At 41.7% G+C, this 24373-nt stretch overlaps 1 protein-coding gene across 3 annotated transcripts in view; it reads left to right on the plus strand.

Moving 5' to 3' along the window:
• The first annotated feature begins 4696 nt into the window (after window positions 1-4696).
• Window positions 4697-24373, plus strand: part of LOC127574971 (E3 ubiquitin-protein ligase TRIM9) — a 38961-nt gene continuing 19284 nt past the window's right edge. For 2 of the 3 annotated variants that reach the window (XM_052024540.1, XM_052024541.1), the window contains exons 1-6: window positions 4697-5586; window positions 11870-11965; window positions 15221-15343; window positions 16345-16455; window positions 17887-18040; window positions 24127-24284. In XM_052024540.1, coding sequence (XP_051880500.1) covers window positions 4792-5586; window positions 11870-11965; window positions 15221-15343; window positions 16345-16455; window positions 17887-18040; window positions 24127-24284 — 1437 coding nt within the window. In that variant the 5' untranslated portion in view covers window positions 4697-4791. The remainder of the gene's footprint in view (window positions 5587-11869; window positions 11966-15220; window positions 15344-16344; window positions 16456-17886; window positions 18041-24126; window positions 24285-24373) is intronic. The other variant, XM_052024542.1, reaches the window with a different exon arrangement.

Raw genomic sequence — 24373 nt, forward strand, 5'->3', positions numbered from 1 at the left:
GTTAACTCACACGGACCCGCCTCGCCGTGACGTCGGCCGCCCGCGATCCGACCGAGGACCAGAAATCCCCGCCCTCGCCCCTCTCTCATTGGATGATTTTCTACCGGTTTCGCCTCCCCCCCGACAGGCCCGATTGCGATTGGCCGTACTGTTTGCCAATCATTGGTAGGAGACGATCTGATTGCGCGAGTGGTGTGCGGGGCTGGAGAATGGTTCACGGTGGCCAAGAGGATGAGCTAATATGCAGCTGTGGGAGCTATTGCGTGAATCCTACAGGACAGTGATGATAAACATATTTTCTAGGCCTCGTATATATTGCATGGAGTGGTCAAAGTGCTAATTTCGGGCCCAGAGTTTGAGCAATAGACAGAGGCATCTGGTATTTTCCCGCTATTAAAATCTTGACTAACCAACTTAAATGCATATGTTTTCCCCTTCATAAAATTTTAATGTGATCTGAGCTGGAATATTGAGTTAATTCTGGGCACTACACTTTTTGCAGATGGCAGAATCCTTAGTTCTGCACTAGGATGATGAACCCAGCTTCAAGTGCTCAAGTTTAAGTGTATCTTGAATCCACCAGCTTCTGACTCAGGCGAGAGTCCTGCACGTCGACTGTGGGTGGCACAGTGGAAACATCTTCCACGCATCTGTCCTTTAAAACAATTTCAGAATTTTAAATTACTCAATGAGGACACTCCTTAGTCTTTCTTTAGAGAATAATGACAAGCCTGTAAAACTTTTCCTGATGGTGGTGTGAACATCCTTGTGAAACTTTTATGCTGCTTTACCCGTGCCTCCATATCCAATTTTACGCAACAAGGAGGCCAAAACACAGTAATGTAAATGCCAAACAGCCAAGTTTTTATACACGCTTTAGACATAACTTCTCTGCTTTTCAATCTTTTCTTTTGCATCGCAGCAATTTTTAAATGACCAGATTAACCTGTAGCGTGATATTTTTTGAATTGTGAATCTTTTGTACCTTCTATCTTCCATTTAAACTTCCATTTTCTAAACAAGATATGGTCTCTTTATTGTTCCTACCAAGATGCTCCACCTCACATTTTTCTGTACTGAGAATAATTGCAAATTCTTCATGTCCTGAAGCAGGGTCCTGATCCGAAACGTTGACCGCCTGCTTTTCTCCACGGATGCTGCCTGGCCTGCTGAGTTCCTCCAGCATCATCGTGTTTTTCATTTTAATTTCATAACAATGTTTCAGCATTACTTTTTTCCCCTTACAAGAGCACTATATTTGATTAAAATATATTCTGCGCTGAAAAGAGAACTATGTTTCTCTCTCTCCACACATGCTGCCTGACTTGCTAAATATTTTCAGCATTCTCTGTTTATATATTATATTTGAGCATGTCTTGGAAGAGAGTGGTTTCTGACTGAGTTCACCATTGCCAGCTTACATATATAGTCTATGTTGTAAATGGTGACCTGAGTATGTCCTCAAGGTGCTTAACATGGTTGATAAAGATGTGGTCATCCCTAGGCAAGACAGGCATTCGATATTTTATCTCTCTGGTGAGGTAGGATAGCCAGTGAGGCCATGGGATATACCAGAGACCCATCAATGCCTCTCAAAATTTCTTCCAAATTTTTTCTTCAGCTACTCGACTGATCTTTTGAACTATGTATGAAAATGACATCATTTAAGACATTTTAAGGTGAAACATCGTTTCGTTTTTTGACACGTTGGCCATTAGGAGTGATATACTGTGCTCGGATCACGTTATTGGGCAACAAACATCTTAGGCACAATGTTAATTAAGAAAACCAGATTTTCTCACATACTGTACAAGTTTGTAAACGGCTGGAATAGCGCCACCCAAGATCTTGGTCTCCCAGCTCTTTCTGGTGAAGGCACTGCCTAGCTGTAAATCACAACGGTGCAAAACATAATAAAGAATCGCCACAGTAAGCATTTCTGTAATGTCAGCAAACAAAGGTCTTCATTAATCCTTCACGAGCCTGGATGTGCATAGTACCAATCACGAATCAGAACCAGAAATAGGGAAGATTTCTTTTGCTGACAGTATATAATTCTGTCCCAATTACCCATGATTCTTAGCAATAGTTGATTTTTTTTGAGTTGGCTCTTTTAAGAGCCTTTGTCTAGAATCACTATCACTTTACATCACATATAACTTTCTATGGGACGCGGACATAAGAAGAAATCATCCAAAACACATTAGTATTCCCAATGATGATCGATGTAGGAATTGTATTCCTGTGACGTGGATTTTCGAGGTCACAGCATCCTAAACATTTTGGAAAATAGTTGAAAAGACATTGATTATTTCAGCAGTTAACGACTTTTTTCTGATGCCATTGTGCCAGTTATTTTTTCTGTTTTGTACGCAGCACTGATAATAATGGATATCTCAATATGCAATCCCCTAATCAAGTTACATGAAACTACCCAGGAAGGTGAAGTTTTTTAAGCTACACAATGGATTCCTGTACCAGCTCGCTAGTATTGTATTTTGCACTGGCAAACTGACGTCAGTATATCGCGCTTCTGTCGGCGACTAATATATGTTGGGACTGCAGATCCGATCCAAAAAATCCAAATCCAAAAAAAATCCAAAGCAGACACAACAGAAGCACTCCAATCGGAGTGTGTTATCCTTTCAGTGGCATTACACTTGACTAATGATAACAGTAAATGTCCCCGAAATATCCAGATTTATGAAGCTCACTAGTGTAATAATTGCAGACACCGGGACACTTTCCTGGCAATGACGGAAGGAAATGCTGTTAAAATTGCGTGACTCAAAGTAACGCGGAGAACAGTCGCAGTAACTGCGATAATATTTGCATTAACCGTGCAGCTTAAAGCCAGCCTTCCGGTAAATTGTAATGCTGGAGTGGCACAATGATTTCACCTCCTCTGAAAAACAATTTCAGCCGGCATGGCTGCAGCAGCAATATCGGAATTTGATACCTCCCAGTTTATACCCCCAGGATGAATTCTTGATTAATTTGGGTTGAGTGCTATTTCAGCTTTGTGGCAAACTGCTACTTGAAAAACAACGGACTCAAAGCTGGAGTAACTCAGCAGGTCAGGCAGCATCTATTGGAGGGAAATGGACAGTCGACGTTTCGGGTCGAGACCCTTCATCTGGGTTGGACCCAACCTCGACCCGAAACGTCGACTGACAACTTTTCTCCATAGATGCTGCCTGACATGCTGAGTTCCTCCAGCTTTGTGTGTGTGTTGCTCCGGATTCCAGCATATGCAGAATCTCTGTGTCTCCATTTCGCTACTTTTAAAACTCGGCCACTATCCGGTGCGAACCGACTTACTCTGCTAAAGCTTACAGCCTGACTCCGGATTCGAATTGCATTTACAAATATACCCACCGAAACAGCCTGGCTGGCCCTGATGCATTGGGGCAGTGTACAAAAAAAACGAGTTCGTGATTAGTAATACTAAAGGAAAAGTGATAACTGTGGAAACTTGCAAAAACTAATAGGAGAGGGGTGTAGTCGCCCTAGTCGCACTATTACACTAGTGAGCGTCATAAATCTGGACATCTCGGGTACATTTACTGTTATCATTAGTTACGTGTAGTGCCACTGAAAGTGCGATTGGAGTTCTTCTGTTCTGTCACTGGGACCACAGAGGGACTTCCTCAGTAGGCTAAAGAGATTTGGTTTGTCCCCTTTGACTCTCACCAACTTTTACCGATGCAGCATAGAAAGCATCCTATCTGGATGTATCACGGCTTGATACAGCAACTGCTCTGCCCAGGACCGCAAGAAACTGCAGAGAGTTGTGGACACAGCCCAGCGCGTCATGGACACCAGCCTCCCTTCCATAGACTCTGTCTTTACCTCTTGATATCTTGGTGAAGCAGCCAGCATAATCAAAGACCCCACCCACCTGGGACACTCTCTCTTCTCTCCTCTTCCATCGGGTAGAAGATACAGGAGCCTGAGGGCATGTAACGCCAGACTTAAGGACGGCTTCTACCCCACTGTGATAAGACTATTGAACAGTTCATTTATACAATGAGATGGACTATGACCTCACGATCTACCTTGTTGTGACCTTGCACCTTATTGCACTGCACTTTCTCTGTAGCTGTGACACTTTACTCTGTACTGTTATTGTTTTTACCTGTACTACATTAATGCACTCTGTACTAACTTAATGTAACTGCACTGTGTAATGAATTGATCTGTACGATCGGTATGCAAGGCAAGTTTTTCACTGTACCTCGGTACAAGTGACAATAATAAACCAATACCAATATACACACCTAAACAGCCTGGCTAGTCCAGATGCATTGGGACAGTGTACAAAAAAAACATGTTCGTGATTAGTAATACTAAAGGAAAAATGATAACTGTGGAAACTTGCAAAAACTAATAGGAGAGGGGTGTAGTCGCCCTAGTCGCACTATTATACTAGTGAGCTTCATAAATCTGGACATTTCGGGTACATTTATTGTTATCATTAGTTATGTGTAGTGCCACTAGTATAACACACTTCGACTGGAGTGCTTCTGTTGTGTCATTTGGATCTGCTGCAATACAAGGGACTACAAATCCCGGCAAGCAGCGCGAGGGTTCGCTCCCGCCCGGCGTCCGAGGAGTGCGCACATGCGCAGTGCACGGGTTCGCTCCCGCCCAGCGCCAGAGGAGTGCGCACATGCGCAGTGCGCGACGGCGGCGCTGTCCCTCGCCCGGTGCTGGTGAGCGGCTGGAAGCCGCGCCTTCGGCTCCGCCGCCTCCTCCCTCTCCGCACGACGGATCCGCGGCCGCCGCTGCATGGCTGACATGGAAGACGAGCTCAAGTGCCCGGTCTGCGGCTCCTTCTACCGCGATCCCATCATCTTGCCGTGCTCGCATAATGTGTGCCTGCCGTGTGCGCGCACCATCCTGGTGCAGACCCCCGAGGCCGAGCCGCCGTCGCCTCAGGGCCGGCCGCCGGCCTCGGCCTCGGCCTCCGACTACGACTACCTGGACGTGGACAAGATGAGCGTGTACAGCGAGGCGGACAGCGGTTACGGCTCGTACACCAGCTTCGCGCCGCCCGTTGCCAACCAGAAGTCGCCGAACGGGGTGCGCGTCTTCCCGCCGGCGCCGCTGCCGCCGCCGCCGCTCCGCCACTCGAGCCTGACGTGCCCGCAGTGCCACCGCAGCGCGCTGCTGGAGGAGCGCGGCCTCCGCGGCTTCGCCAGGAACCGCCTGCTGGAGGCCATCGTCGGCCGCTACCAGCAGAGCCGCGCCGTGGCCGCCCGCTGCCAGCTGTGCGAGCGCAACCCGCAGGAGGCGGCCGTCGTGTGCGAGCAGTGCGACGTCCTCTACTGCGAGCCGTGCCAGCGGCGCTGCCACCCGGCCCGCGGGCCCCTGGCCAAGCACCGGCTCCTACCGCCCGCCCAGGGCCGCGCCGCCGGCAAGGCCGCCCCTCGCAAGATCGCCACCTGCACGGAGCACGAACTGGAGAACCACAGCATGTACTGCGCCAACTGCAGGATACCCGTGTGCTATCAGTGCCTGGAGGAAGGCAAGCACAGCAAGCACGACGTGAAGGCACTGGGAGCCATGTGGAAGCAGCATAAGGTAGGAGCTGGCGGAGAGGATGTGATGTGAGAAGCCCAGGAGGGGCTAGTAATGTTAGAGAGGCTGACTGGCGACAGATTAGGGGCAAAGAAAAACCTTTACACTTAACAGATGGTTAGAGCATGGATAATGGAGCAATTCAATAAATCTAATCCCTTTCTCGGTTGGTAATCAGTACTGAAATCATTATCTCTCACTTGTAGGGGTCTGAGCAGGAGCTGCTTGGCTTAGCTTCTCAACTTTGACGGTTGAGCTTAACTGTGGGGCTGTTTGATGCCTGAGTGCCTCAGACTACAGTTTGCATGTGGGCGAGATTTATCAAAATCAGCTTTGCTTCATCTGTGACATTTTTGGAACATGGTAAATGAATTCAGAAGCATTTCTCCCCGACTCAAATCGATGCTGACTTGTCTGCAGTTCCTAATTAGACACCGTGAATCTGTACAATGCCCAAACTGGTCAATCAACTGTAACACTGGATCTGGAGTGTTCAGCAAACTATCTTCCAGTTGTTGAATGAATTTGTTAATTGGACTGTTGAGTGCATCGGCTCAGCTGGTCAGATATGCTGCGACTACTCTGATATAATTTGGGTCTGGCTGTTGTATTATCCCCTAAAGCAGGAATTCACTTGAGATCTCATCACAGAGCCATTAACTAGGGAAGAGATCCTTGTTGGCTTCCTCCGAGCATTTGCCTTCAAAGTGTACCTGGATTACAAATAATGTTTCAAAAGTTTCACCCCCTTCAATAGAAAGACAGAGCCAGTACCTTTCAAAACAAGTGCACATATGGGATACCAGTACATTGAGAGCTGTTGCTGAGATCTCCAGTCATTCTGATGTTTTTGAAGGATTCATTTTGATCTATTGAAGGTGGATCAATGAGTAATTGTAACTGTCCAGGTCAGATGTGCAAATTATTTTCAATATAATGGGTGCATTCAGGCTGAATATATAACCTTATAAACCAGGAGGCATCCTTTCAGTAAATCAAAATCACTACCCGGTAGTTTGAATATCATTTGAGTGATAGAAAAAAAATCACTAATGTAGCAGCTGAACATGTTTGGGGATGGGGTGATTGGCTTGCAACAATCACAGTTACCTTACTTTTTATGAGCTATGATTCCAGTCAGAAGAGTTTTCCCTATGATCCCCATTGATCTCAGTTTTACCAAGGCTCCTTAATGCAATCTCAGTCAAATGTTGCCTTAATGTCAAGAGCAGTCACTCTCACCTTGCCACTGATGTTCTGCTCTTTTATCTATGTTTGAATTATGGCTTTAATGAGGTCTGGAGCAGAGTGTCCTTTGCGAAGCCGAAACTGAACATTGGCAAGCAGGACATTGGTAATTAATTGTCACTTGACACATTCCAACACTGATGTTGAGTGAAAGTTGATTGGTGGTGCAGTAATAGGTGATAATGAATTAGTCCTGCTTTTTGTGAATGTATCTGGGTAATTTTCCATCTTTTTAATTATTCATTTTTGGGATCTGGATGTCATTGACAAGGCCAGCGTTTACTGCAAGTACCTATTTGTTCTTGAGAAGATGATGGTGAGCTGTCTTCTCGAACTGTTGCAGTCCTTCTGCTGAAGTTACTGTCATAGTGTTGTTGATAGAGAGTTCTAGGTTTTAGACCCAGTCATAGTGAAGGAACAATGATATACTTCCAAACAAGAATGGTGAGACTTGAAGGGGAACCTGCAGGTGGTGGTGTTCCCATGCACCTGCTGTCCTTCTAGGTGGTAGAATTTGCAAGTTTGGGGGGTTATGTCTGAATAGCCTGGCCAAATAACTACATTGCATTTTACAGATAGTACACACTACAGCCGCTCTGCACTGATGATTAATGCAATGAATATTTCGGATGGTTGATAAGATATCCCTAGATGGGCTGCTTTGTCTTAATTGGTATTGGGTTCTTGAGAGTTGTTGGTGTTGCCGTCATCCAGGGAAGTGAAAGGTATTTGATCATGCTCCTGACAAGCCTCACAGATAAAAGAACAGTTTTGAATCTCAACTTGAGTACTTTCACCCTCTGGCCTGCTCTTGTAGCTACAGAATTTGTGGCTGGGTTCAGTTAAATTTCTGATCAATGGAACCCCCAGGATGTTGAAGCTGAGGAACTTGGCAGTGGTAATGTATCAAATGTAAAGGATAGATGGTAAGACTCTTGTTGGAGAAGGCCATCACCTGGCACACTGTGGTGTGAATGTAGTCTAGGTTTTGCTGCATCCAGGTACAAGCTGTTTACTGAAGATTTATGAATGGAATTGAAAATTGTTCAATCATCAGTGAACCTCCCCACTTCTGACCTTATGGAAGGAAGGTCACTGAATAAGCAGCTGAAGGTAGTTGCACCTAGGTCACTGTCCTGAGAAACCCTGCAGTGATGTCCTGAAATTGGGCTTCTTGATCTCTGACAACCATAGTCATTTTATTTTGTGTGAGGTATGACTCCAACCACTGGAGTATTTTCCTTTTGATGCCCAGTTTTACAAGGACATCTCAATGGCACACTAAGTCCAGCGCTGCTTTGATTTCAAGGCCAGTCACTCTCATCTCACCTTAAGCTGTTTGGTTCAAGGCTGTGATAAGTTCTGGAGTTGAGGGGTCCTGGTGAAACCCAAACTGGGCATCAATAGGCTGTTGGTGTTAAATGCTGCTTGATAGCAGTGTCAGCAACAGCCATCATCACTTTGCTGATAGAGAATGGACTAGTTGTGTGGCCATTACCCTGATTGTATTTGTCCTTTTTTTTTCAACAGGACATACCTGGGCAATTTTCCCCAATGTTGGGTAGACACCAGCATTGTAACTGTGTTGGAACAGCTTGACGAGAGAAGCAGCTAATTCTGGAGTGCAGGTCTTCTGTGCTACAGATGGGATGTTATCTCTTCCCATGGTTTTTGCGGTATCCAGATATCATGTTTCTTGATATCATGTGGAGTGAATTGAAATGGCTGGAGACTGACTTCTCTGGTGTGGATCTCAGGAGGAAACTAAATGCTGGGCTCCTCCTTTGTTGAGGATGGGAGTGCTCTTGGAACTTGCTCCTCTTGTTAGTTGCTTAATTGTCCATCATCATTTATGAGTTGATGTAATGGATGACTGCAGAGCAGCGATTGGTCCTAGGCTGGGGAGATGCTAAAGGTGCAGCTCTGCTGGAGTAGCTTGGCTGGAATCATGAACAGTTCTGGAGCACATCCTTAACACTGCAGCCTGAATGTTTTCTGGTCTCAGAGCCTCTGGTCTCAGGTGTGACTTGACATCATGTGGAACAAATTGAATTAACTGAAAACTGGTGCCTGTGTAGGAGTGGTCTTAGGGGATGCCAAAACGGATCACACTTGCTGTGGATTATTGAAAATGCTTCAGCCTTGCCTTTGGCACTCGTCCTGGGCTCTGCGTGATTGAGCATGGGGATATTGTTCTAGCCGCCACCTTCCATTACCTGTTTGATTATATCCACCACCATTAAAGACAGCATGTAGAGCTTCGCTCTGATCTGTGGAATCACTTAGCTTTGTTTATAGCATGTTGCTTTCCCTTTTTAGCGTGCATTCGGTTCTGTGTTGTAAGTTTTCCAGATTGGTACTTCATTTTCAGATAGTCTCTCTTGGTCCTGGCATATCATTCTGTACCCCTCATTGAACGAGGGTTGGTCTCCTGGCTTGACGTTGAGTGAAGGATATGCCAGACTATAAGGTTACAGATTGTGGTGGAATACAATTTTGCTGATGCTGATGCCTCATGGATGCTCAGTTTGAACATGTCTTAACTCACATTTTGCACAAATGTAGTGGCCCATAACTAGGGTGTTCCCAGAATGAAGATGGAACTTTGTCTGCATAAGCACTGTCTTAAGGTCATCCTACCAATACCTCAGATGGACTCGCCTGCAACAGATCGATTGGTGAGAACTGAGGTTAAGTAAGTTTATCAGTAGCCACAGACTGATCTGGTATTTATTAGAAGTAGGATCAGGAGTAGAACATTCAGCCTTGACCTTTCTCCACCATTCAATAGTATTGTGGCTGATCCAACATTGCTCAAGTCCACTTCTTGCCCATTACCCATAACCCTTGATTCTCTTAATGATCAGAAATCTATCTCAGCCATCTTTAATGGTGTTACCAAACCAGTCTAGGTATTGAAGCCATCCACCTAGAGTGTATTGTCTGTGTTCTTGCTTCTCTCAGTGCTGCTTCGAGAGCTGGAAGCATATTGATTCATCAGCTGAAAGAGAACAAGTGTGTGTATTCAGCAGGTTTCTTTGTGCATATTTGATCCAAGACCATCAGACTTCATGGAACTGGAGTCCGTGTTGATGACTCCAAGGTCACTAAATCCTGATCATGTACCACTGTGCTGCCGTTTCTGGTGGACCTGCCCTGCTAGCAGGACGGGATTAACTCTGGGATCAGGATGAAGTGTTGGCTAAATGTATGGAGTTGGGAATAATGGGCTGTTACTTGACAGATCCTATTTATCCTATTGTGTTTGTAAATACCGGTTTGACATAAAATACTAGGTCACTTCAGAGGGTAGTTTAGAGTCTGGAGATATATTCTCTCTTCCCCCTCTCTTCCCCCTCTCTTCCCCCTCTCTTCCCCCTCTCTTCCCCCTCTCTTCCCCCTCTCTTCCCCCTCTCTTCCCCCTCTCTTCCCCCTCTCTTCCCCCTCTCTTCCCCCTCTCTTCCCCCTCTCTTCCCCCTCTCTTCCCCCTCTCTTCCCCCTCTCTTCCCCCTCTCTTCCCCCTCTCTTCCCCCTCTCTTCATATAGATATATAGTAAAATTTTTAAAAGAACTGAATTTACATTTCCTAACTGTTGTGATGGGATATGGACAAGTTTCTCTGGATGAATAGTATTTGGATTGCCAGTCTAGTAATGGTCAAAACAGACCTTTATTATTTTGGGACCTTGGTATAAAAGATTAATTCTCTCATTCTTGATTAACATCTTAGATAAGGAGATTTCTGTATCAGACAAATGATCAGATGAATGAGCATTTGTATAGTTCCTTATTGTACTCTTAGGACAGCATAATGCACTTGACAGCTACTGAATTCTTTTTAAAATGTAGTCACTGTTATCCAGACAATTTGCACAGAACATACATTGAAATATAAAAAGTCACAATGCTGAAACTAGTGACTTTTGTGTCTGTGTGTACCTTCCACGTGAGCAAGTATTTCTAATCACAATCCAGCAGCTTGTTCCTGTATCTGTTCAATCTCTCTTCCTTCATCTGCTATCCAATCTGATCTTGAATGGTGACCTAGTTTCCTCCTCGGTCACTAATCCTAAAAGTCAATTTCATGGTTTGTAACCCTATGAAGCTGTTCCTTGTGGTTTTAAAATCTCTTGCATTTAAACTAGTCCCTTGTTGATCCCACCAAACTATAAGAGGCAGCTGGATTTGTCTAATTTATTACATTCTGGCAGTGTTAAAGTCTGTACATTACCCTGTAATTTGAGTATTAATATAAAGACCCAAGTTTTCAATTTTTTCCTTGTATTTGCATTTCTTCCTATCGAGCAACATTCCAGTGAATTGCTGACATATCCTTTCTGAATCTTAGTATCGTTCCTCTAATATGGAGCCCAATAATACCACTGAGATCTTATTGAGGTTTTATTTTAGTTAATTATTTCTTTCTTATATTCCATTTTTCTTTTACAGAAATGCATCAAATTACAACTGATATTACAATTTCATGTATTACTCTTTAGCTCAATTGCTCCATCTAATCAATCAATTAATGCTGAAGTTACCTTTAGTTGGCTAAGATTTAACCATGCCCCCAATTTGGTATTGTCTTCAAATATCAATACCCTTCCCTCTAGACTTGTGTCCAAGGCTCCGTAAAAATAGGATGAAAGGTCATTTAATCCATTTTTGATGGCTGGTTCAGAGAGGAATGCTGGCAAGGAGTATAGTCTGTTCCTCGAATAGTGCCATTGGATCTTTTGGTCCAGCTGCTGAGAGAGGGTATGATCTCTGCTCCAAAACCTCCAACAACACTGTTGTCCCTTGCTTTCACAGTGAAGTATGAGCTTCATGAGGTTCTTAAGAACAGGTTTGGAGAAGGAGTGGTGGGTGATGTATTGAAACTTCTAGCCCTCTGATTTAGAGAGATGAATGTTACAGCTAACCTAACCTGATGCTTAAATCCATAACTGGTTAAGGTTAAAAATTAATTCTCATGTCTGTGAAAGTTGTAAAGGGGAATATCTGGTTTAATGCCTGTCTTTATTTTTCTTAACTATAGGCCCAACTATCTCAAGCATTAAGTGGTGTTTCTGATAAAGCAAAGGAAGCCAAAGAGTTTTTAGTGCATTTGAAAAACATGGTACAACTAATTCAGGTAAAACAGTTATGAGATTCATGGCATTGCATGTTATGGTTGTTTTGTGAAATTACCCAGTTTTGTAGTAAGGAAATGGTTAATGGTTAAACTAGTCCCTTGCTGATCCCACCAAACTATAAGAAGCAGCTGGATTTGTCTAACTTATTGCATTCTGCCACAGTGTTAAAATCTGTACATTACCCTGTAATTTGAGTATTAATATAAAGACCCAAGTTTTCAATTTTTTCCTTGTTTGCATTTCTTGGCCTTTTGTAGTAAGGAAATGGTTAAATTTCTAATTCTGGCTGTATATAGGTCCAAGGATTGAAAATTCTTCTACTACATTATATTTAATGTTCGATTTCTTCATCAAATTCTTTTAATATGATTACTGCTGTTTTTCTTTACTTCCTGTATCAGGTGTGTGATCATAGAGCTATAGTTCCATATATGTAATTTGACAGTATTTACCTTATTTACTGTAGTGGTATCTCTTACATCCATCTAATCTAATTTATTTCTCAGCTGAGAGGCAGAGCATTGCTATTCAGCTTTTAGCTAGCCAGTGATTCTTGTAATTTTTCTTTCTTTTCTGAACATGTCTATTTAGGTCCTAAACATAGAATCGTAGAAATTTATGGCACAGAAGGAATCCATTCCATATTATCAAAAGAAAAGTAGACTATTTTGTTGATTCCCAGCCTAGCCTTGTAAGTTATGGCTCTTCAGGTGAAAATCCAGGTACCTTTTGTGAGGTTTTCTGCCTCCACCTCTCTTTTCAGGTCCTTTGTCATCCTTGAGTCCAAAACCTGGAACTCTGTGGGAGCATCTTCACCAGAAGGACTCCTGTGGTTCAGGCAGGCTGGTGCTCACCATGTTCAAGGCAATTAGGATTGGGCAATAAATGCTGGCCTTGCTAGCATTACCCAGATCTCCAAAATGAATAAATTAAAACAAAATTAAATCTCCCATCAGCCATAATCGTAGAGTCATACAGCAGGGGAAGCAGGCCCTTCGGCCTACCAAGTCTGTGCTGACCATCAAGCACCCATTTAGGCTAAAAAACCATTTTATTCTCCTCAGATTCCTATGAACTCCCCCTAGATTCTACCACTTACATACACAGATTGTGGGCAATTCACAGTGGGCCATTAATCTACCAGTGTAGGAGGAAACGGGAGCACCTGGGAGAAACTCGGGCAGTCACAGGGAGAACGTGAAAACTCCACACTGACAGCATCAGAGGTCAGGATTGAACCTGGGTCACTGAAGCTGTGAGGCAGCAGCTCTATTAGCTTTGATCCACTTTGATCCATAGTAACAACTCCAGCTCTGGAAATATTCTCATAAGATATAGGAGCAGAATTAGGCCATTTGGCTTATTGAGCCAATCAGCCATTCAATCATGGCTGATTTTATTTTCAACTCTATTCTCCTACCTTCACCCTGTAACCCTTAACCCCCTTACTGATCAAGAACCTATCAATCTCTGCCTTAAATACGCCCAATGACTTGGCCTCCACCACCCTCTGTGGCAATGAATTCCACAGATTCACCACCCTCTGACTGAACAAAATCCTCCTCATCTCAGTTTTAAATTTATTCCTTTTTATTCTGAGGCTGTGCCCTTGGATCCTAGACTCTCCCACTAATGGAAACATCCTCTCAACGTCCACTCTATCCAGGCCTTTCAGTATTCAGTTAGTTTCAATGAGATCCTCCCTCATCCTTCTGTACTCTTAAACCCAGAGCCATCAAACACTTGTCATACGTTAAGCCTTTCATTCCAAGGATCATTCTTGTGAACTTCCTCTGGACCATCTCCAGGGCCAGCACATCTTTCCTTAGATACAGGGCCCAAAATTGCTCACAATATTCCAAATATGGCCTGACCAATGTGTTAAAGCCTCAGCAGTACATCCTTGATTTTAAGTCCATCCAAGTACATCCTTGAATCTTTGTTCATGAATTTTTTCTGCACCCTCTTTAGTGCTATCAAGTACTTCCTTTGATGTGATGGCCAAATCTGTTTATATTACAATTGTGGTCTCTCAAATCTTTTATACAGTTCTAGCATTAGCTCCCCACCCCTGCATTCTCTGCCTCAGCCAGTAAAGGCAAGTGTCCTGTAAGCCTCCTAAACCAGCTTCTCTAGCTGTCCTGCTACCCTCAAGGATTTGTGAACATGCACTCCAAAAGCCTTTCACTCCTCTGCAATTCTTAGGATCCTACTGTTTATCATGTATTTCCTTGCCTTGTTTGCTCTTCCCAAATGCATTACCTCATACTTCTCCAGATTACATTCCATTTGACACTTTGGTGTCACTTACCTGGTATCTGATATCTCCGTGCCATCTAGCGCTCTCTTGCTCATGATCATCCCCACTGCAAATTTTTATATCAATGGCAAATTCTTAATTATGGCCCCTACATTTAAGTCTACAAAAAGCTAGGGGCCTACACTGAGCTTTACAGAACTCTACTCTGCTGCAACAGTCCTCCATTCACCAAAATTCTCTCCAACCAACATCCTAGGCTTTCTTCCTCTGAGTCAACTTTTCCATGGGCTTTTTATTTTCCTAAGCAATCTCTCATGTGTCAAATGCCTTGCTAAAAGTCATGTACTATATCAAATTCACTAGCCTCATCAACACTCCTTGTTATCTCCTCACCAAGATAAATTGTTAGTCAGATGCGACCTTCCCATAATGAATCCATGCTGACTATCCTTGATTGATTTGTGCCTCTCTAGATGATTACATGCCATTCCTTGGGAAATTTTTGCGACAGTTTGCCCAATACTGATGTTATGCTGACTTACTTGGTCTATGCCATTCTCCCCTTTTATACAACGATATTGCATCAGTTGTCTGCTGGTCCTGCTCAGCACCAGTGGCCAAAGAATATTGGAGAATGATTGGAGAATACTTCCTCCTCTGCTCTTATTTTTAAAAGCCTGGGATACATTTTAATCAGGCCTGGCATGTGAATATGGGCTACTTCAGTCCTTGAATTGAAGCATTGGATATTGAACGATCTTCTGGAAATATTTGCTTGGCCTGGTTTACATGTGATTTCTTGCAGAAATGTTGCATAATTTAAAGGGAAGATTTAAGAAATTTCTAAAAATATTTTTGTAGTGAAGTTTTAGGATATAACTAAGCTGTTTGCAAAAATAATATACTTTCCACTGCTACCAACATTGGTAAAGAGGTGATATTTCTTTGACATGTTATTTCTAACCTCACAGTAGTTTGGGTTGCTCTTTTGCAGGAGAATGGTGTGGAATTTGAAGCTTGCCTTGTGGCACAGTGTGATGCACTTGTTGATGCATTAAATCGTCAAAAAGCAAAATTGCTTACTAGAGTTACCAAGGAACGTGAGTTTAAATTAAAGGTGGGTTCTGGATTAAAAAAAGGAAATTTTATATATTTACTTATTTGTTTAAGAGTTGTGGTCATCAGTGGCAAGCCAGTATTAATTGTCCATACCTAATTGTTCATAGGAATATAGTGGTGGACTGCCTTCATGAAATGCTGTAGTCCATGGCATTTAATTGCATTACCATTCTTCAAGTTCCCCCACCATGAGGTTGATTTGGGGGAACTTGAAGATCGGTAATGCAATTGGTTGTCATGGAAAGATGCTTCGACTCCTAATTTGGACCTGATCATTTCCCATCATTTGTGTGGCATTTGTGATGCCATGATGTTACAAGACATCAGATACATACAGATATAGGCCATTCAATCCCTCTTTGAGCTATTCAGTTAGACCCACTTCATGCCTTTTCCCCTTTGTCTTGCAGATTTTTCTCTTTCAAGTATTTATCCAGCTATCTTTTCAAAGTTGCAAATGAATCTTCGTCCACCACCCTTTAACTGTATCTAAAAAATATCTTTTCCCAACATCCTTTGGTTCTCTTACCAATTATCTTTAGTCCATGTTGTTCAGTTTAAATGGACTGGCAGCATCCGTGGAGGGGAAAGTAGTGTAACCTTTCCAGGTTGATGAACTTTCATCAGAACTGAGAATGTTTAGAGATAAAGCACATTATAAAATGCAGAGCAAAGGGGAGGGAAGGAGAATACAAAAGAAAGATCTGTGATAGGGTGGATATTAAATGAGGAAAAGGATGATTAATGTAAGTAATGGAGGGTGGTATAGGACAAATAAGAGAAGTGGGTATTAGTGAGTAAATGTCCTCTGGCCATCTTAAACACCAAATTTTTAACTTACTAGCAGGCTTCATTTCATAGCTACTAAATGTTCAAACTTTACAACAAGCAGTGTTTTGCAGGATAAATATTTCTATATTAGAATGGTTAAAAAATATACTTATAAACCATTAAAAAAAACCATGCTGTGTTGAATTAGATTATATCCCTGCTTTGCAGGTTGTTCGGGACCAGATAAGCCACTGCACATTGAAGCTTCGTCAAACAACTGGACTCATAGAATACTGCCTAGAAGTACTAAAAGACAATGACTCCAGTGGATTCCTACAGGTATGTTGCATACCCCTATTAGCAGCAATTAACATGGTGGTGTGGTGGCCGAATAACAAATTAACAAAACTTTGCAGGCGTTGGAAATCTGAAATAAAATAAATGTGGGAAATACAGTGCAGGTCAGAGGAAATCTATGGAGAAAGAAACAATTAATGTTTTGGGTCAATGATCTTCAGTGAGAACAAGGTCATTAACCTGAACCATCACCACTGTCTTTCTGCCTGATCTGCTGAGTATTTCCAGCATTTTCTGAGACTTACTGTAATGTTACTGGGGTGAAGGACTTCATTCCTATGGAAAGATAGGAGAAGCTGGGCTTATTTTCCTTTGAACAGAGAAGTGTAAGAGGAGATTTGACAGAGGTGTGCAAAATCATACATGATTTTAACACGACTTAATAAAGAGAAACCTTTTACAGTGGCAGAAACTTCAGTAGTTAGAGAACTGACATTTAAAATCTTCCAGGGTAATGAAAGGACTAAGAAAAGAACGAGATAGGGACTAATTGGGTAACTGTACTGATGAGCTGACATAGGTACGACTCAAACTGAACTGGAGATTTAGTGCACAGAAACAAATTGTTTTTCAGTTGTGTCACGAACCAGCAACAAAAGAAACACACTGAGCATGATTTAGTGTTAAAAACTATTTTATTAATCACTACTTATGATAATACGTAAAATAAAAGTAAAAATGTTAGTATGTTAGAATTCAAAAATGTTAAACCTCGAACGTTAACCCCAAAACTAAACTCTTCGTGTGTGTGTGTGACAAAGTCCAAAACTCCCAGTTCCGGAATGGTTCTTAAAGTTCAGTTCCGCAAGCCATAAGGTGAAACATGAGCAAGGGCTTCTTCAACAACCACCGTTGTCTGAAGATAAGATGTAGATGTAGAAAAACATAGAGAGAGTACGTACGAAATCCAAATGTTCCACGATGGAACCCAAACGACACTTCAGTGTTTACTCGGTAGTGACTTCCTCACCCCAAAAGCATCCGAACCGTGGTCGTCCACACACAAATACCTGTTTCCTTCTACAGGTCAGCAACAAAGTGAACTCCACCGGATTACTTCCAACTTCCATACATGGATTTCAGTGGCAAACACAGTTATTGTTTCTCATCCATCGATAGAGAAAACAAGCAGGCTGGTGTCTCTCTCCCTTCTCTCTCTCTCTCTTTTTTCTTCTTCTAACTTCTTCAACCACGTCATTACGTCCTTTATCTTCTATTGACGTAAGCACGCCCCACACACACATACACACACACTCTCTATCTTAAAGGGACTTTTACTGAGTCCGTAACAGTTGTAATATAAATTGCCTCATCCTGTATTCATTTAAACTGTGAGCATTTCTCTGAAACAGCTTTGAATCAAAAAGGTTGACTATTACAGTTAAAGTGTAATAAACAATGTTTTGGTTCTAGATCTCAGATGCATTAATCAAGCGTGTGCAAGTGTCTCAGGAGCAGTGGGTTAAAGGAGCTTTAGAACCCAAAATAAATCCAGAATTTGATCTGACGCTCGATAATAGCCCATTATTGCAGTCAATTCACCAACTGGACTTTATTCAGATGAAAAGTAAGTAACGGTATATAAGCAATGACTTGGTAATATATTAGATTACCTTTTGCAAAAGGTACCTTGTGATTTACTTCATCAAAGTATGCTGAAAATTTTATATCATATAATTGGTTTACAGTGGTTTCCCCACATGTTATTGGGGGAAGTGTGTTTGCATGGTTACTCTCTCTCTTCTGTGGTTATCATAGAAGACAGAGTTGGAGTGCATGGATCTTTTACAGGCTGGTAGGATGTAACTAATGGAGTGCTCCAAGGATCAGTCCTTGGCCCCTGATTATTTATGATTTATATTAATAACATGGAGGAGGGGGCAGAATGTAAGGTTTGCCATTGACATAAAAATAAGTGGGAGAATGTGACGAGGGCTGTTTGACTCTGCAACAGGATGTGGATGGGAGTGAGTGTTTAATGTGGGAAGTTTGAGCTTTGTACTTTAGTAAGGGGAATCAAAAGGCAGACTGTTATTTAAACAGGAAAAGATTACATGTGAGCATAGTACAGAGAGGTGTAGGTATTCTTGTGCACAAACTGCAAATGTTAACAGGCAGGTGCAGCAAATGGTTAGGAAAGCCGATGGCATACTGGCCTTTCGAGGGTTGGAGTTTAGAAATGGGGAAGTATTGTTACAGTCATACAGGGCACTGGTGAGACCATACCTAGGGTACTGTGCATAGCTTGGTGCCCTTATTTAAGAAGGGATATATTGGCATTGGAAGTGGTCCAAAAGAAATTCCGTAGGTAATTCCTGGGATGAGTGGATTGTCCTATCATGAGTGGCTAAAGAAATTAGATCTATATTCTTTGGAATTTAGAAGATATAGGATTAATTTTATAGAAACATAGAAGGGGCATGACAGGGTAGATGTTGAGATGTTTCCACTAGTGGGATAATCTCGATTATGGAGATATAGTTACAAGATTAGGTGGCATTGTTTAAAATTCTTCACACAGAGGGTGGTGAATCTGGAATTCTCTTAACATTGGGGTTGTGGAGACTAGATTATTGGGGATATTTAAAGATAAATTTTTGAAAGATCAAGGAATTGAGGGCCATGGTGAACAGATACAGATAAGAAGACGAGGTCTGGGACAGATTAGCCATGATCATATTGGGTGGTGGGGCTGAATGACCTATCCTCAGCTCCTGCTTTCTTGTGTACTTTGTGAATCCAAGTATATTTATAGAAGTAGTGACATGGAATTTTGAGTTTAATATCTGTTTTAAATGCTTTTTTTGTATTTATCTCAAAAGCAAAGTTAAGGTTTTATGATTCTTAGAGCTTAAATGTGGCTTGTGATAAGGATAATAAGCAAGCACAAATTTAAAGTGTGAAAAGCAAGCAATGCTGATGTGGCTGCATTAGTTTCATTGCCTGACACCAATGAATAGTATTATTCCTCTACAATCTGTTTCAACTTAGAGGTCAAGGAAGCTGAGACCTGGTGTTCTCTGTTTATAATTTATTGTGGACTTGTGGCCATTTCTGGGAGGGGTGGAGGTAAAGCCCGATAGAGGCAAAAGCATGCAATTGAAATGGGATTAATGTCAACTTGTCTCTTTCCTCAGTTTTTCCAGTTCCTGCTTGATGCTGAGGCCATCAGCATTTTGCTGCCTCTGCTTCCAGACGGGGGATGAAAGTAATCCTTGCACTATCTCTCAGCAGGATGGGTTATTTCTCCTCTGGCTACTTCCACCCATCTGGCTGCATGCCCATTCCAGGGAGGGGGTTGTGGTTCCTGGGGAGGAAAAGACTAGACATCCTAATAATACACTCAACTAGCAATACTGACAGTTTCAAACATGACTTCAGGAGCTCTCCATCCACTTTATGCTGAATAATGGAACAGGGGAATGTTACAAGAATGCTTCTCAGTGTTGGAGACGTGTCAAAATCTCAGTAATGTCAAGGGCTACAGTTCTGACGTTGTATGAGCCATAAAGACAAACACTATTTCTGAACAGTCAGATCAACATATACATGTTATCTGTTGTTCCCAGAAACTCTCGGAAGTTCCAAGTGTGAACATTAACAATTAGAATTCTTTGTGTGCTAGGATCTGAATTCAGCCCCTTGCTACAGATTGATATGTCAGTTGATTTCCTTCTGGATGAGAGTACATTTAGTGACGGGCAAATATGCAAATTGGCAAACATCCTATCCCCTAAGGGTGTCCCCTCATACATCAACACTTTGATGCATGACCTTACTTGACAGTTTATAGAACATAGCACAGGAACAGGCCCTTCAGCCCACAATGTCTGTGCTGACTAACTCTACAGAAACATTGCTTACTCTCCTTTAAGTACATCTTATAGGAGAGTAAGCAATGTCTGTGTAGAGTTTCTTTGGCTACATGTTTTCTCCTCAATGGTGGCAGATCTGAAACAAATCAACTCTGGGCAACAAATCAGTAATTTGAAACGTGAACAAGGCTGATCCTCAGACCCTAGCCTGTTGCTGATTGCCAACTAGCTAATTTTGTCCATACATTTGATCGAATGAGAACAAAAGGGCTTGTGTTTAATCATTTGAGTGGTATCATGAGTTAATTAGTGCCACCTTCAATTATTTGTCAGAAGGTTATTGAATGAAACTTCTCCAGGACCTGAGCCTGCAATCTGCCAGGACATTCTAGTTCAGTTTGGTGAGGGCATGCTGCATTTTTGGAGATGTTTTACAGATGTTTTGCATAGCTGTTTGGCTAGAATCCATGCCACTGTGAGAAGGAGAGAAAGGTATCCTTGCATTATCGTTCAAGAACCGCAGTTAAGAAATTAAGCAATCATGCATTTCGCTATTGTTTGTGGGATCTTTCTCACGTAATGGTGAATGTCTTGATGTGATGATGCATTGTATGAATGTGGCTCTCTGATCTGAAAGAAAACGAGCAGTTCTTGACTCAATGCACCAATTAGAACATAGAACAGTACAGCACAGGAACAGGCTCTTCAGCACATAATGTTGTGCTGAACTAATTAAGTTAATGACACCTAATTAAACTAATCCCTTCTGCCTCCACATGGTCCATATCCCTCCATACTCTGCATCTTCCTGTGCCTATCTGAGAGCCTCTTAAACACCTCTGTTGTACCTGCCCCCACCACCACTCCTGGCAGTGCATTCCAGGCACCCACCACTCTTTGTGTCCCCGCACACCTCCTTTAAACTTTCCCCCTCTCACCTTAAATGCATGCCCTCCAGTATTAGACATTTCAACCCTGGGAAAAAGATGCTGACTATCTATGCCTCTCATAATTTTATAAACTGCTATCAGGTCTCCCCTCAGCCTCTCCTGCTCCAGAGAAAACAACCCAAATTTGTCCAGCCTCTCCTTATAGCACATGCCCTCTAATATCTTCCAAATACTATTCAAATCACAATATCCCTGCAGAAGGATGTTCATGTCTTTATTGAATTCCTTTTTTTTTCAGCAAAAGCCTATATTATCCAATTGATTTGTTGATCATAAGGTATGCTTTATAAGCCATTGTGCTTTGAGCTTTAATTCATTCACTTCATTTTGCTTTTATTATTCATTTTTGGGATCTGGGCACCACTGGGAAAGCCAGCACTTTATTGCCCATCCCTAATTGCGCTTGAGAAAGTGGTGGTAAACCACCTTCTTGAAGTATTGCAGTCCTTCTGGTGAAAAAAATTTTCTATTATTTCTTTGCTTGGCTCTTCACTTCCTTTATCAATAAATAAAGTAACTGATAATTTGGTAGTTAAACATGCTTTGAAGATTTGGTTACAATTTAGAAAATACTATGGTTTATTGAATTTTTCTTTGTCTAGTCCTGTTTTTGCTAATTTTTTCTTTAAACCTTCTATGACTGATACAGTTTTTAAAGAATGGGATAGATTGGGTATTACTTGTTTTCAGGATCTGTTTGTTGGAGGAAATTTCTTAATGTTTGAACAATTGGCAACTAAATATAATTTGCCAAAAACTCACTTTTTTCGATATTTGCAAATTAGAGATTTTCTCCGATCTCAAGTACATACCTTCCCTATAAGTCCTGTTAAGAACTTAATAGATGTAATTTTTAATTTGAAGCCTTTCTATGATGCTTCAATATCTAAGATTTATGGTAGATTATCAGGAAAGAATAAGGTCCCTTTAAACAAAATTAAAAACACTTGGGAACATGATCTGCAGATTTCAATTCTGAGGAAACTTGGAATCAAATTTTTAAACTGGTTAATACTTCATCATTATGTGCACGTCACTCCCTCCTTCAATTTAAAGTGGTCCATAGAGTCCACCTGTCCAAAGACAAGTTATCATGTTTCTATTCCGATATATCTCCTTATTGTGACAAATGCAATAATGGAGAGGCTTCCTTAATCCATATGTTTTGGTCATGTTCGAGTTTGGAAAAATTCTGGATAGAGGTATTTCAAACTTTTTCCGTACTTTTTAAAATAAATTTTAAGTCAAATCCTATAACTGCATTATTTGGGATTGTTGGAGAAAAAGGTATAATTCTGGAGACTTCTGACTTACACATATTGGCCTTCATTTCTCTTATAGCCAGGAGGGCTGTATTGCTTAAATGGAAGGAGACTATTCCCCCTACTCATGCTCAATGGTTACGGGATGTTATGTCATACGTAAATTTAGAGAAGATCTGTTGCTCTATTTCTGGATCTATTCTGAACTTTCTAGAATTACTTCCAAAACCACTGATTTGGTGCTAAATTTACAGATATTGGCCAATACTACTATGTCTTTAGGATGTTACTAAACAGCTTTGGTTTTGGTAGTGGGGTTAGATTTTTTTATAATAAAATTATTCCAACTTATGAATATCAATTGATTTTTTTAATCAAAATGAAGCATTGTGATTTCTTGTGTGATTCAATACAATCTATTTTGTAACACTTTCTTGTTTTCCTTTGTTTCATGCATTTTGTACTTCTTATTTGAAATTAATAAAAATATTGACAAAGAGAAAGAAGCTCCACAGTGCTGTTGGGTAGGGGATTCCAGGATTTAGACCCACCAACAATGGAGGTCTGGTGACATACAAAGTTTGGATGATGTGCAACTTGGAGGGGATCCTGCAGGTAGTAGTGTTCCCAGACACCTGCTGCCCTTGTCCTTCTTGGTGGTAGAAACCACAGGTTTGGATCATGTTTTTGGAGTATCCTGGGTGAATAACTGTATTGCATTTTGTAGATGGTACACACTGCAGGCACTGCGCACTGGTGTTGGAATGAACGAATGTTTAGCATGATTGATGGGGTACCATGTGGGTTGCTTGGTTTCAAATTATGTTGAACTTCCTGAGAGTTGCATTTATCCATTCAAGTGGGGAATATTCCATCACACTCCTAACTTGTGCCTTGAAGATGGTGGAAAGACCTCATGGTGTCAGGAAGTGAGTCACTCATTGCAAGATACTCAGATTCTAACCTGATGTTGTAGCCGTGGTATTTATGTGGCTAGTCCAGTTGAGATTCTGATTCATGGTGACCCCCCCAGGATATTGATGGTGAAGGACTTGACAGTGCTAATACCATTGAATGTCAAGGGTTGGTGGTTAGATTCCATCTCGTTGAAGATGGTCATTGCCTGAAACTCTTGTGATGCAAATATTTTTTGCTACTTATCAGCAGGTGCTTGAATGATGTCCAGCTCTTGCTGCATACAGGCATGGTTCATTTGCTGGGGAGTTCTGGATAGAACTAAACATTCTGCAATCATCAGCAAACATTCCCATAGAAGGAAATTCATTGAGGCAACTGAAGATGGCTGGGCCTAGGTCACTGCCCTGAGGAATTCCTGCACTGATGTCCTGGGCTGGGATGATTCTTACCACAATTACTTCTTTTTCATGTAGAAATAAAAGTAGCCTGGTGATTGTGTGAGACCTTGTGAGATTGTTTTTCAAAAGAATGTCAATATGCTTAAATGATGAATTCCCATGAAGCTGAGTATAAATTCTTTTGAACTCTAAACCCCTTCATATCATTTCAAAACATGTTTTGGCAATATGTATTTTGTGAAATGGGAAACTGATTCTAAATTTGTTAACGCTTCTGTGCAAAGACAGAGTTAGACTGAGATGTGCTTAGTTCTTTCTGCAGTGCCACCTGTGCCAATTCTACAGCTGGAGAAATGTTGTACCCATAACAATAATGCCACACTTGCATGGAAGGCACCTCCACTCAACCAGACTCAGATTGAAGGCTATATCTTAGAACTTGATGATGGAAATGGTGGGCAGTTTCAAGTAAGTATTTCACTTTACCTGTGATCAAGATATACTTGTAGATAAAAAGAACAATGATTTTCTGCATTACAATAGATGATGAATTTGTA

This window comes from Pristis pectinata, chromosome 10 (genome assembly GCF_009764475.1).
Source record: "Pristis pectinata isolate sPriPec2 chromosome 10, sPriPec2.1.pri, whole genome shotgun sequence".
NCBI lineage: Eukaryota > Metazoa > Chordata > Chondrichthyes > Rhinopristiformes > Pristidae > Pristis > Pristis pectinata.